Source organism: Caenorhabditis briggsae, assembly GCF_000004555.2.
Source record: "Caenorhabditis briggsae complete genome, chrIV, whole genome shotgun sequence".
NCBI classification, from domain to species: domain Eukaryota; kingdom Metazoa; phylum Nematoda; class Chromadorea; order Rhabditida; family Rhabditidae; genus Caenorhabditis; species Caenorhabditis briggsae.
In genome coordinates this window covers 4,810,876-4,823,087 of record NC_013487.2, presented here as the reverse complement: position 1 = coordinate 4,823,087, position 12,212 = coordinate 4,810,876, and the positions used below count along the sequence as shown (strand labels likewise).

The following is a 12,212-nucleotide window of genomic DNA, read 5'->3' as shown; positions in this document are numbered from 1 at the left end:
GGCCCGGTCCGCCCGGCGAGGCTTGTGGGCCGGGCCCTGGCCAGTTAAGTATGGTTTTATTATGCTCAGTTTTATTATGTCACAGTTTTATTCTACTCAGTTTTATTAGCGAATACCGCCCTCGATTCATGTGAAAGACCGCGAAAAAGTAAAGAACAAACAAAATAATTATGATATCAAAGTATACATTTTGTCAGTGAACCACTTTTTGATATTTTTCACAGGAATCGAGATTAATTGGTTTGAAGTCGACAGTTTGGGCGGTTTGTTCTGTTAGAGTGTTAATCATGGAAATTTATGAAATTTGTCATTTTTTGACATTCTCATTGAAGTTTGTAAATGTTTCGATTCCAAACGACATACTTCTTTTGGATAGAGTTGTACGTAAAAATGTAATTTTTTGAATCAAAAAATACGCTTTTCCCGTCATAACAGGAGTCTCATAACGATTTTGAAACAGTAAAGGAGTTGATTTTGCAGGCCGGATATTTCGGATGCGAGAACTTCCGTATCACTTTCGACAACTCTTGCTGGGGACTCAGATGCATGGTCGACTCCCAATAAATCAATTATTTCCAATTTTGAAAAATTTTCTGTTTTTTTTTCTATGATCGCATTTCTTGTAACTTTTATATTTGAATCAATAAAGTGGCTTTGTCAAATATATTTTCACCTCCTAACAAGAACAAAAAAGATTTTTAAAGGAGGCCAGACACCAAAAAAAAATGGTTTTCCTGATAATTTGCATAGAAAACCCCCATGAGGGGTTGAACTCATGACAGGCAGCTCAGGGGTACAGCGCCGCTACCGGCTGAGCTACGGGGGCGCGAAGGCGCCTGACGACCGATGGTCTACATACTCGGTTGTGGCCTGCAACTTTAGGGCGAAAACAGGGGTGGGTGCGGCTTTAGAGCGTTATTTGGGCGGCTTTTAACAGGAAGCTCCTAAATCTGTGGCAGCTGCGCCGACCGCCATCACCTTGGCGAATCTTAGGCGATGTTTGGGCGAATTTTATAGGCGACGCGTGCCTCGCGTTGGGTGCATCAGAATTTCTTTTCGAAATCAAAGTTTATCCGTTTTTTTTCCTATTTTAGCGTAATTTATCTCATTTTCTTTGTCGTTTCTGTTCTAAAAATGAAAAACCTTTTAGGTAATAGTATCAAAAACTTGGTTTCAAATATAGGACGTTCAGAACTTAGTTTTGAAGTCAGGAATTCGAAATTAAAGTGAGGACATCTGAAAAAAAAGAAGATAAATGGATTTGTCAGAATGTCGAATTTCAGGTCGAAGAGACAACTTCGTAAAATACATAATTTTGTGAAAGTATTTATGATGATTTTCAGAAGGAAGTTGGCAACACGCATTCGGGCAGCAAAATTTGATACTGGAATCCAAAGTTCACAAAAAGGTAAAAACATAGGAACGTGATTCGAAAAATTATGAAACTTGTAGATCGTAATACATCTGATTGTGAGTATCAACGAAGATGAAACAGCTCACTCCCGGAACGACAATGCTCGTCGCTGCGCCGAGAGACCTCTGTGCCGTTTTGTAACCGAGAATACTACGATATGACTCGTCACTACGGTGTCAAACAGAGCAATCTGATTGCGTGGTAAGTGGGAGGAGCTTTTTGTTCAAAGATCCTAAGGGTCCCTAGATCCCTAGATCTTTGGATCTTTAAATCTCTAGATCGTTCGAAACCTAAACTCTAAATTCCAGTTTCGTCGTGATCAACGATCCACATGAGAAGGACTCTCCTTCGGCTCATCAATCCAATACGTCTTCAAACCGGACATCCTGAACGGCGCCGACGGCAAGTACTTCGTCCACATCGACCCGATCGTTCTCGCTCGTCGTGGACTCATCTGTTCCATCTATCAAGAGCTTCAGTACATGCCATCTGAGGGATCGGTGATTTTCGAAAAGCAGATAGATGGTCGATATGCGTTGAACAAGAACATGCAGTTAGTTTTCTGTGCCAACTTCTCACTAGCGTGTCTTCTGTGATGATGTTCCGACTTCCATCTGACAGATCTCATTGGTAAGCGACAATATAATCAATACAATTATCTTCGTATTTTTTTCAGAGCACCCAAGTGACAACTACTGCCTACCATGCCCACATCATGATTTAACGCAAATCTAAGAGACAATCTTTTTTCTCTTTTTTGTTATTCTGTTTATTATTTTCCTTTCTTCTGTTAGATATTCGTTTATAAAAATAAATAAAGTTTATAAAATGATTTCGACAGAAGTTTCAGTTTTTTTAGAGCCTATGGTCAGATTTAGTATGAGCTACGCGAATCTTGAGCGTAGGCTTGGCGTCTTTAGAGCGGTCGCTGGGCGGCTTCTACAGAAAACTAAAGCGACATCCGCCCTGCCACAGCTTAGAATCCGCTTAAATCCAGTCTAAAAGTTGCGGGCAACAGCCGAGTAAGCACGGCGCGATTTTGTCCCCCGAACTGTCCCCCGAAATTTTTGCTGTCTCGCCTCCTTTAAGTCAAAGTTTTGTTTTTGAAATTTGCCCATAACTTCGGATAGAGAAGAGATCCTGTTCTGCAATGTTGAGGAGTTCTTTTAAAATAAAAATGTTCTACAATTAACTTTCAGAAAACTCGATGCAACGAAATACTGGAGATTATTAAAACAGTCGGATTCTATTTTCGATTCCAAAAACAAGTTTCTAATGATAACCCAGATATTTTGAACTTGATGGGAATTCAAACCCTTTGACTTTCTAGAAACTTCAGGAGAACGATTTGAACTTGGACTAGAACTTCTAAAAAGTTTTGTTTTAGATTACTTGAATATGCATCTTTGTAATGGCCTAGAATATTCAGAAAATCTCTTCCATTCCCACAAGAAAAGATTGAAACATGCAGATGAAGACGGGGCAAGACCTCCAATTGATTTGACGTCTTCACCGAAGACGTTCAAGTGGAATGAAATGTTTCCGTAAGTGTGTTGATAATGATTCTTCAGAATAATTCTTAATTTCAGATATGGTTTTATTTGTGGGCACTCAAGACAAGTTTACAAATTGGAAACAAGAAGTGGAAGTAGGGAAGAAATAGTAATGATGATGTACAACCACATTTCTGAACTATTCCAAAAATGTCCAAGCTTGAGATTTGGTGCTCGTATTAGTGCACCGAATATGAGTTATTATATTCCGATTCCTTCTCTAAGCATTGCTACATTCAAAGATGTGTCAGCAAATGATCTCACCACTTTCATGAGCAATCATCTTGACCTGAAACTATTGGTTCTTGAGAAGGAACATCTTAGAGAAATTCCTGATATCATCAACTTCCGGAATTTGCGTGTCATGTGCTTCCAGGAGAGTTTTTTGCATTACATGTCCCACTTTAAAGGAGTCAATGCGTATTTTTGTGGTCCCACCGAAGAGTATTATATTCGTGAATTTATTTATAGATGGTTGAATGGGAAACTCTATGAAAATTTGAACTTAATTCATATTGAACAAGAAGATGGAGAACGATTTAGTCCAGATCTGTTGGAAAATTATAGACACAATCGATGGGATTTGAACAGAATGCCGCAGGAATATAAACTGGATGAGGGGTTGGTTTTCGATTTTTATATTGGGATTCTCATAAACTATGATATTTTCCCGATATTTCAGCAACATAAATAATCGGGTTTCTTTTTCAGAGACAAATACTATACACAATTTCCTGGACCTTTCAAAATGGAGAATGCCGTTTATGTACAAAGAGAATCCGATGGGAAAGTTCTATCACTTCAAAACACTCCGAGAATTTTTATTGGATGTGTTTGGAATCAGGAAGATGTATTTAGAGAATAATGCTAACGTTTTTCAAACTGCTAAAATTCGAAAAATGTTTCTGTGATTTCTTTCTATAAATGAAGAATAAAGTTTTTATGTTTCAAAATCTCTATATTTGGTAAAAACTATGACTCATTCCAGTCTTCAAATACACTGTGTACCTTATTCTTTTTAATGAGAGTTATGCGGGTCCCAAAATGAAAATATGCGAATGAAAGATTACGAAAACTACGTCACTTTTTTTAACTTTGCTGAATTAAGCAAAAAACTAAACTCGCTGTATTTTGAAATTATCTTTCCTGATAGAGAGCGGTAAAAAAGAAATCAAAAATTCGAAAAAAAAAAAATCTTCAGAACACTGTAGTCTAGGAAGATTGAATCAAACACTATAAGTGAAAAAAAACTACCAATACTTTTTCATGGAACCCTAGGAGGAGCCCACCCGAGTACAATGTAGACCAAATGGGCGTTACCCATCAGTTACAGCAATCCTTTTTCTTTAAAATCTGAAAAATGACAAAACCAAAACTACTCAGGGAATTTTGGGCAAGCAAACGGCAAGTTGCGAGCCATTTGGCAAGTTGCTGAGCAGAATCAGCAAGTTGCTGGACAAATTAGCAAGTTGCTAGTGCTTGCTGACCTTGTTCGAGGAGGGTCGTACATCAGCAAGTTGCCGCATGCATGAAACTTGCTTGCCGTTGCTTGCCGTGAAAAAAGCAAGTTGCCGTTCTCTTGCTGCGTTCAGATGGCATTCAAACGGCAACTTGCTCTATAAAATAGCAAGTTGCTGACCCGAAAAAACAGCTTGCCGTTTGTCAGCGGCAAGCAAAATTTTCGGGTTAGCAACTTGCCGATAAATTCCCTGAGCAGATTTCATAGGTGGACGCCCAGTTTACTCAGGGAATTTATTTCCGAAATTTCGCACATTTTCCGAAATTTCTTTCCGAAATTTCGCACAAATTTGTTGAAGACAAATTTCTTGCTCAAAAGCTTAATTTTGGTGAAATTGATGAATTTTCACGAACTTTAAGCGAAAATTCATAATTTTTTACTAAAAAGTTTCGGAAAAATGACCGGAAAAATGGACACCTGGATTTTTCTAGGTCATGACCTAATCATTTCTAGGTCATGACCTGATTTTTCTAAGTCATGACCTAATTTTGTAGGTCAGAACCTACCTTTTTCTAGGTTATGACCTTCACCCAGACCCAGGAATCAAGACCCAGAACCCAGAGCCTAGGACCCAGGTCACCCATATCCAGGTCACCCAGACCTAGGACCCAAAACCTAGAACACAGGACCTAGGACCCAGGATCCTCGGGCCACCTTCTCTGGATCCCAAAGAAGGTGAGAACTGATTCTTCCCTCCACTCCCTGCTTCTTTTATATTAATTTGAAGCTGTTTAATTGGAAACCAATCGAAGTTGGATTTGTTTTTGATTCGAGCAAACTTCAGATATATTTTCAGGTTTACGAGGTCGCAACTAATAGTGGTAACAGGAAAGAAATAGTAGTGAGGATGTACGAACACCTTTCGGAACTATTCCAAAAATGTCGAAACTTAAAATTTGGTGTTCGTTTTAATATCGGATATGGATTATTATGTTCCGATTCCTTCTCTAAAAATCGCTTCATTTAAAGATGTGTCAGCAAATGATCTCACCACTTTCATGAGCAATCATCTTGACCTTAAACTATTGGTTCTTGAGGAGAATCCATTTGGAGAAGTACCTGGTATCATCATCCGGAATTTGCGTGTCATTTGCTTCAAACAGAACTTCTTGGGCTACATTTCCCAATTTGAAGGAGTTAATGCGTATTTTTGTGGTCCCACCGGAGCGTATCATATTCGGAAATTTGTTCATGGATGGTTGAATGGAGCATACTCTGACAATTTGAACTTAATTCATATTGAACAAGAAGATGGAGAACGATTTAGACCAGGTCTTTTGGAAAATCATAGACAAAACCAATGGGATTTGAACAGAATGCCGCTGGAATACCAATTGGATGAGGCGTTGGTTTTCGATTGCTTTTTTGTTGGGATTTTCAAAGACTATAAGATTTTTCTAATGTGACAGCACAATAAACAATCTAATTCCTTTTTCCAGAGACAAATACTATACAGAATTCCCTGGACCTTTTAAAATGGAGAATGCCGTTTATGTACAAAGAGAATCCGATGGGAAAGTTCTATCACTTCAAAACACTTCGAGAATTTTTCTTGGATGTGTTTGGAATCAGGAAGATGTGTTCAGAGAATAATTCTAGCGTTTGTTTCTACTAAACCAACTACTATCGTATCAGATCTAAAACTTCTTTCCGATTGGTTTGATAAATGTAGGGGTGTTACTGGTCGCCGGTGCAAGTGGGCCGGCCCATTAATCTTCACGCGAAATTGCATCAAAATGCCGGTTTTTTTTAAAGCGGCGAGAATGCAATTTTAGATTTTACACTTGCATTATTTGCCGCTTTAAATTTTTTCTTACGTCAATAATTTGCATTTTCCGAATTTTCCGAATTTTTCAATATGATTTGATTTCACGAAGTATTGTAAAACAAGACATATTTAGATTGTTTTGCGTCCTATTTTTTCTAATTCTGGAAATTATAGACAAAATGGAATTCTATATGTTGATTTTTCATGAGATGTCTGGCATTTTCAGCTTAAACTTGACCAGATTTGGTTGGTTTTGCTTTTTTGGGAAGTTTTTGGATTTTTTACCAAAAATTGAAAAGAATTAATTTTCTTCAAAAATTGTCAAACTCGGGTTCAAAATTTCAAAAATTTCATGGAACTTGATAGGATCTGATAGATGAAACCTATTACGAACTTTAAAGAAGGACTCAATATAATTATTTTTACAACAAAATGTGTAGAAAAATGTGTAGATTCACATGGAATCAAAGTAAACCCTCAGGAAAATTGACAAAAACTTGAAAAAATATCTTCAAATTGCAAAAAATCTCCTTCTCGTCTATTTCTGGAAACTTCTGCGAGTTTCTTGAATCTTTTTTCTCTCGAATTCTTACAAAAACTGAAAACTCTCCGTTTTTCATTTACGACACTAATTTTAGATTCCTTGATGGTTTAGAGTTTTCAGTTTTGGCGGTAATTTAAAAACAGTTCCCGAAAATTTCCGAAGTTTCTAAGAATTGACGAGAACTGAGATTTTTCCGCTTTTTGAGGCGATTTTTCGAGGTTTTGCAATTTTCTGTTCGTTGCTATATGAATATACATATCTTCCTACACATTTTGATGTATCAAAAAACATGAAATGTAATTGGTCGGTGTCCCCCTTTAAGCATTTATTTGAATTTTTCTCCCTATTTTAATTTTCGCTGGTTCAAAGCTAACGTACTTTTTTGATCAAATTGCTTCATTCAAAGGAAAGCGGCGTTTCACGCCGCTCTAAAAAAACACTGGCGAAAAATGCAAGTCAAAAATTTGCAATTTGCAAAAATGCAAAAAATTAATTGTGTTGCAAATGCATGAAATTATTTTTGCATCGGCGCCGAAAAACGCCGGTTTGGTAACCCTAGATAAATGACAAACGTCAATGGCATCACAACTCTGATTATTTAAATTCCAATCTTTCGTATTGTAACTTCGAAACAAAAAAAATGTTTATATTTGAACCATTCATGTACTAACATCCATATTCGTGTTTGAAAAATCAGAGGCTTTGGCCCGTCTTCAATTAACTAATCTAATCTTTAGAAATAATTTTTGTAAAATTTCCTATCTGTTTTCCTTGAGAACAAATTCTGAATTTCTTGCACTTTTATGTGTACCCGTTTCCTGTTTGAGATATCAAGACATTTTTAACTGATAAACTTTTCAAGACAAACATTTTTGTTTTCAAACTTTCTGAATGTTTTTCTGTGAAAATATAATTTCTGTGAAAGATATTCAGAAATTTTTAATACGAAAATGTTTGTCTTGAAAAGTTTTATTAGTTAAAAAATGTTTGATATCTCAAACAGGAAACGAGATAATTAAGTTCGAAGGAACTATCTTTTCATGCATCCTTGCAAGGAGTTTCACAGATTTCAAAGTTTAAAATTCAAGTGTTATTCGAACGTGATGAGAATGCTGAAAAAGTCTAAAAATTTCCGATTTTTAGGTTTCAAAGCAGCTGAGCCAGAGAAAATCGGTTTCAAAGTTGGATTTTTAAAGAAGTATTTTGACTATATTTCGAAGAAGTTACATTAAAGTGTTCTTTTTAAAAATTGACACATTGACAGTTAAAAATAATTTTAAAAGCTTTATTGAGAAATCGTACACTATGTTAAACTTGATTTTGACTGAGAGTGGCATTTCCGAATGGTCCTCCAGTTTTTCCAATAGATTCCAAGTATTCGTTAAGATTGAAGATTTTGAATCTGAGCGAATGGAATGGAGCACCTTCGTCAATTTCGAATTCATGAATCTTTTCGATTAAAGGAGTTCCAAAAGTGACACGTCTTTCTGGAAGAGTCCCTGGAACAGGTTTCACTAGTTGTTCTATTACGATTGTCTGAAAAGAAACCGATTTTTAAAAGAATAAATTTCTTATTTTTCAAACCTTATGACGCCTTTTAAATGCATCCACCTCATTATGATAATCCACGTTGAGAGTGATAAATGGGTTATCAGCTAAATTGAAAATAAATCGAGTTGATGAATTCATAGGGGGAATAGAGGGAATAGAAATTGTATGTTCCAACTCTGCGAAGTCTTTGACCATCGGAGTACGGTACTTATTATTGCTCATGTTTAGATTCTTTTGAAGTGCAGTTGTATAGGCGTCTTCAAGTTCAATAGTCGGGGAGGAATTCCAGATGTGCTCGAGTTGACTGAAAACAGAATTTGATTTTTTTTATTTGAGGAATTCAAAAGTCTTAAATTACCCAATCAATTGTTTCAATGGCATATCAGTCTTAATTGTCATTCGAAGAGCAGAACGATGCTTCGTTGGAGGCGTTCCTTCCAGCAATGCTTTTCCAATGATCATCTGAATATCCGATTCAATAAGACGACGACAGAAGATGTGAAGAAGAGCTGGACGATTATCGAAATCAGTGATTATCTGATTGATAAGGTCCATTTCCGAGATTCTCGTTGTATTCTTTTTCTTCTTTGAAATCTCAAACACATCCCATAATGCCACGTTTCTCAAAGAGCTTTCCGACGCATTCTGAATTCGTTTCAGAAGATTGACGGTGTCATCCTTCGAAGAATCATCTAGAATCACGTGATGATCCGTATTCATTGGACTCAAACACAGATTCATTGGAGATCCAACAGCTCGGGCGGTCTCAATCTTCTCATCTTCAACGTCATCTGGTTTTAGCTCCGAATCAGTGTCCGATGGAAGAAGCCGGAAAAATTTCGTTGTGATCAACTCATCCAATTCCAGTTCGGATAGTTCTGAGCCTTCATTTGAGAAACTTTCCATTGTTCTTTTTCTTTTTTCAGAAGTTACTTTTGATGACGTTTTGGAATTGAAACTGGCGAGTTTCGTGATCCATGTGGCTATTTGTGCCGCGCAAATGATCTGGGTTACAATTTGAATTTTCTTTTTTTCCACGCGAGTTTCAGGTAAATTCAAATTTTCATCACTAGAGTTTTGAAGGAAGAAAGAAATATACACAAGAAAGAAAAAACCACAAAATTGGAATGTCGATTGTTTTGGGGACTCTTATTCTACAGGGAAAACATTCGGGGGAAAAGTGAAAAGGGTGTTTCTCTAGTCGGAATTTGTTGATATAGAGAAAAGTTGTGCATTATGGATTATCGCAAGAGAATCTTGGGAGTCACTAATTATGGATGAAGCGATGGAAAAAACACGAAAAGAGAATGGACGGTGTTTAGAAAAAGAAACAAGTATTATCAAAAAAATTAGAAAATTTGCGTCGTATTATACTTATTCTGCCAGAAGACAGCGATCAGTGTCACAGCGTAGAGTCCGGCGGCGATCCAACATTGGGTGGCTTTCTCGTTGTATTTGGCTTCGATCACACTGAAAAATCAAATTTTTTTTTGGTTTTTTTTTCACGAAAAATTCGGACTAAAGCGGCGCCGGTTTTGGTGGAGACGCACAAAACGCAACACTACGCACTACTTCTTTGGCAGTTGAAAATTTCATATAATTTTGGGATTTTGCCAAAATTGTAGTCTTTTTAAGGTTTTTTGAAAACTTCTTTCACAAAATTATAATAACTTTGAACCGGAGCGTGCATCAGTTTCTGTTGAATATCGACGCACAAAACGCACCACTACGCACTACTTTTTTTGCAGTTGAAAATTTCCGAATATTCTGGATTTCTGGTTGAATATTTTGCATTCTATAATTTCTACACGAGTTTAAACATTAAAAAATAAAAACCTCGATGGAACTTTTCCCTCTCCCTCGAAATGAAGATCTGGGAACAAGGTCACGGCTTGAATGTAGAAGAACACACCGAGAAGTCCGAGGAAGATCACTCCCCACACCGACATGACCATGCTCAAAAATTATAATGTTTAAAACTTTTTTTTTGTTGAAATTACCAGAAGGCCGACATTTTTGGTCCCATCAGCGGACAGATCTTGCCCATTTTGCCTGGAAAATTTGGAAAATTGAGAGTTAGTTTGAAAGTTAGAGTGAGAAAAAGAGTGATAAGAAAAGCGGGTAATCAATAAAATTTTTAAACAGCTTTTAGCGATAAGAAAAAGGAGAATTTTGAGTTTCACAACACTGAAAATCGATGCCGAAAGACTGAAGCGTACGTCGGTTTTTGGTCGCGACGCACAAAACGCAACGCGACGCACCACTTTTTTGGCTCGTTGAAAATTTCTCAATTTTAAAGATTTCTGGCGAAAAATACAAATTTGCAATCTGTTTATAATATTTTTATCTAGAAAAGTGTTGAGTAATACAAGGGAAGTGTCGTAAAAGCGATGGTGCCGTGAGACGAGAGAACAAGAATCGATTTTCGGCCGCCGCGCTGTGTCTCTCTCTCACTATTGATCTCCGGTCTCATCACTTTTTTCGCCTGGTTTTCCCTTGTTTTTTGCTCATTTTTTCGATAAAAAGTCAAATTTCATCCTTTTTAATACTGCTTTCTCACCTAATCTCACTAGTTTCGCCCGATTTTTCCCGAAAATCAGCTCCATTATTTTCTTCGACTGTGTCGTGGCTTAAATTATTGAAAATAAATGAAAATTTTTGGCGCACCTACTTTTTTTTCGCTCTCGTTCTCATCAATCTAAATTTTTTTAAGTTTCAGATGGGTATCCTCATTCCACTCGTCTCTGTCTCCGCCTTCTGGGCCATCATCGGATTCGGAGGACCATGGATTGTGCCAAAGGGACCTAACAGAGGTGGGAATTCCATTTTTTAGCTCAAAAAAAAATCAAAATCCTTCCAGGAATCATCCAATTGATGATCGTAATGACCGCTGTTTGCTGTTGGATGTTCTGGATTATGGTGAGTGATTTTTCCGGAGTTCAGGCTTTTTTTCAAATAAAATACATCAAAAATCAAAAATATCGTTTTTCAGGTCTTCCTCCACCAATTGAACCCACTTATTGGTCCACAAATCAATGTGAAAACGATTCGCTGGATTTCCGAAAAATGGGGAGACTCGAAGAACCTTGTCAACGCCTAAAACATGAATTCCCGCTTTCAAAACTTTTGGTTTTATCTGAAAATCTTACTATTCTTCTTGTGATATTCTCATTTTCTCTTCTCTTCTTTTCATAAATTTCACGAAAATCGTGAAGTTGTTTTATTAGTCGCCAGCAGACATTCCCTTTTGCCCCCCTGTCTTCTCTTCTCCCGTTTTAATTTTGAATATGTACAGAACAACACCATCTAGTAGCAAAAACAGAAATTGTTTATCGATAAAAGTTAACATTTAAACGCGATATTGAGTGTCGATTGGACACTGTTTCTCACAGCGAGAGAACTGGGGAAGCGAATATTGACGGAAGGATTCACATCCGTAATATTTGAGCTCATCGGGACATCCTTGGAGGATTGATGCTTTTGAGAAGCAATCCATTCCAGTTTGGACGTAGTTGCAACCCTGAAAGTTAGATTTGCGATGGAAGATTTCTAGAATCCCAGGGATGCCCAGAATGGCATTTTTGGAAAATTCGGAATTTTTAACAGTCAAATTAGAAAGAAAAATCCCACTTCCCAGTCACAGAATTGCGAAAAATTGACCAAAATATTCAAAGAAAAATTTTTTATTCCACTCGAAACCCACAAGACAATTATTTTGCTTGCGCCTTTGAAATACCGTAGTCCAAAATTCGTTAATTCCGAAAGAAGAGCTTCGGAAAAACGGCATTTTTGAGGCCTTGAAAAAACTTCAAATTTTTGAAAATTTCTAAAAAAATTTTTAAAAATTTCCCGAAAAGTGGGCG

The 12,212-nt window shown here is 37.0% G+C and overlaps 7 protein-coding genes across 7 annotated transcripts in view; 4 read left to right on the top strand and 3 right to left on the bottom strand.

Annotated features, from left to right (window-relative positions):
- CBG21698 overlaps window positions 1-564 on the top strand; it is a gene marked incomplete at both ends in the record, with an annotated part of 2,860 nt that extends 2,296 nt beyond the window's left edge. Inside the window, one exon of the mRNA XM_002632896.1 lies at window positions 481-564. Within this exon, the coding sequence (XP_002632942.1) occupies window positions 481-564 (84 nt within the window). The remainder of the gene's footprint in view (window positions 1-480) is intronic.
- A 1,236-nt stretch (window positions 565-1,800) lies between these two features.
- CBG21699 lies at window positions 1,801-2,138 on the top strand (the record flags this gene model as incomplete). Its single annotated transcript, XM_002632897.1, has 2 exons — window positions 1,801-1,914; window positions 2,091-2,138. Coding segments are annotated over 2 exons (162 nt in total), but the record flags the coding sequence as incomplete, so codon positions are not given.
- A 674-nt stretch (window positions 2,139-2,812) lies between these two features.
- Window positions 2,813-6,079, top strand: CBG21700 (the record flags this gene model as incomplete). Its single annotated transcript, XM_002632898.1, has 4 exons — window positions 2,813-2,958; window positions 3,004-3,347; window positions 5,456-5,831; window positions 5,926-6,079. The coding sequence occupies 4 exons, from the start codon at window positions 2,813-2,815 to the stop codon at window positions 6,077-6,079; spliced, it is 1,020 nt and encodes a 339-aa protein (XP_002632944.1).
- A 2,027-nt stretch (window positions 6,080-8,106) lies between these two features.
- CBG21701 lies at window positions 8,107-9,255 on the bottom strand (the record flags this gene model as incomplete). Its single annotated transcript, XM_002632899.2, has 3 exons — window positions 8,107-8,334; window positions 8,383-8,653; window positions 8,708-9,255. 3 exons carry the CDS (start codon window positions 9,253-9,255, stop codon window positions 8,107-8,109), a joined length of 1,047 nt encoding a protein of 348 aa, XP_002632945.2.
- Window positions 9,256-9,698: 443 nt separating this feature from the next.
- CBG21702 lies at window positions 9,699-10,396 on the bottom strand (the record flags this gene model as incomplete). The annotated part of the gene is made up of 3 exons (XM_002632900.1): window positions 9,699-9,819; window positions 10,186-10,305; window positions 10,350-10,396. 3 exons carry the CDS (start codon window positions 10,394-10,396, stop codon window positions 9,699-9,701), a joined length of 288 nt encoding a protein of 95 aa, XP_002632946.1.
- A 672-nt stretch (window positions 10,397-11,068) lies between these two features.
- On the top strand, window positions 11,069-11,449 carry Cbr-vha-17 (the record flags this gene model as incomplete). Its single annotated transcript, XM_002632901.1, has 3 exons — window positions 11,069-11,162; window positions 11,210-11,268; window positions 11,342-11,449. The coding sequence occupies 3 exons, from the start codon at window positions 11,069-11,071 to the stop codon at window positions 11,447-11,449; spliced, it is 261 nt and encodes an 86-aa protein (XP_002632947.1).
- Window positions 11,450-11,698: 249 nt separating this feature from the next.
- The window catches only part of CBG21704, a gene marked incomplete at both ends in the record, with an annotated part of 3,714 nt that continues 3,200 nt past the window's right edge, over window positions 11,699-12,212 (bottom strand). Inside the window, one exon of the mRNA XM_045235235.1 lies at window positions 11,699-11,869. Coding sequence (XP_045097381.1) covers window positions 11,699-11,869 — 171 coding nt within the window. The remainder of the gene's footprint in view (window positions 11,870-12,212) is intronic.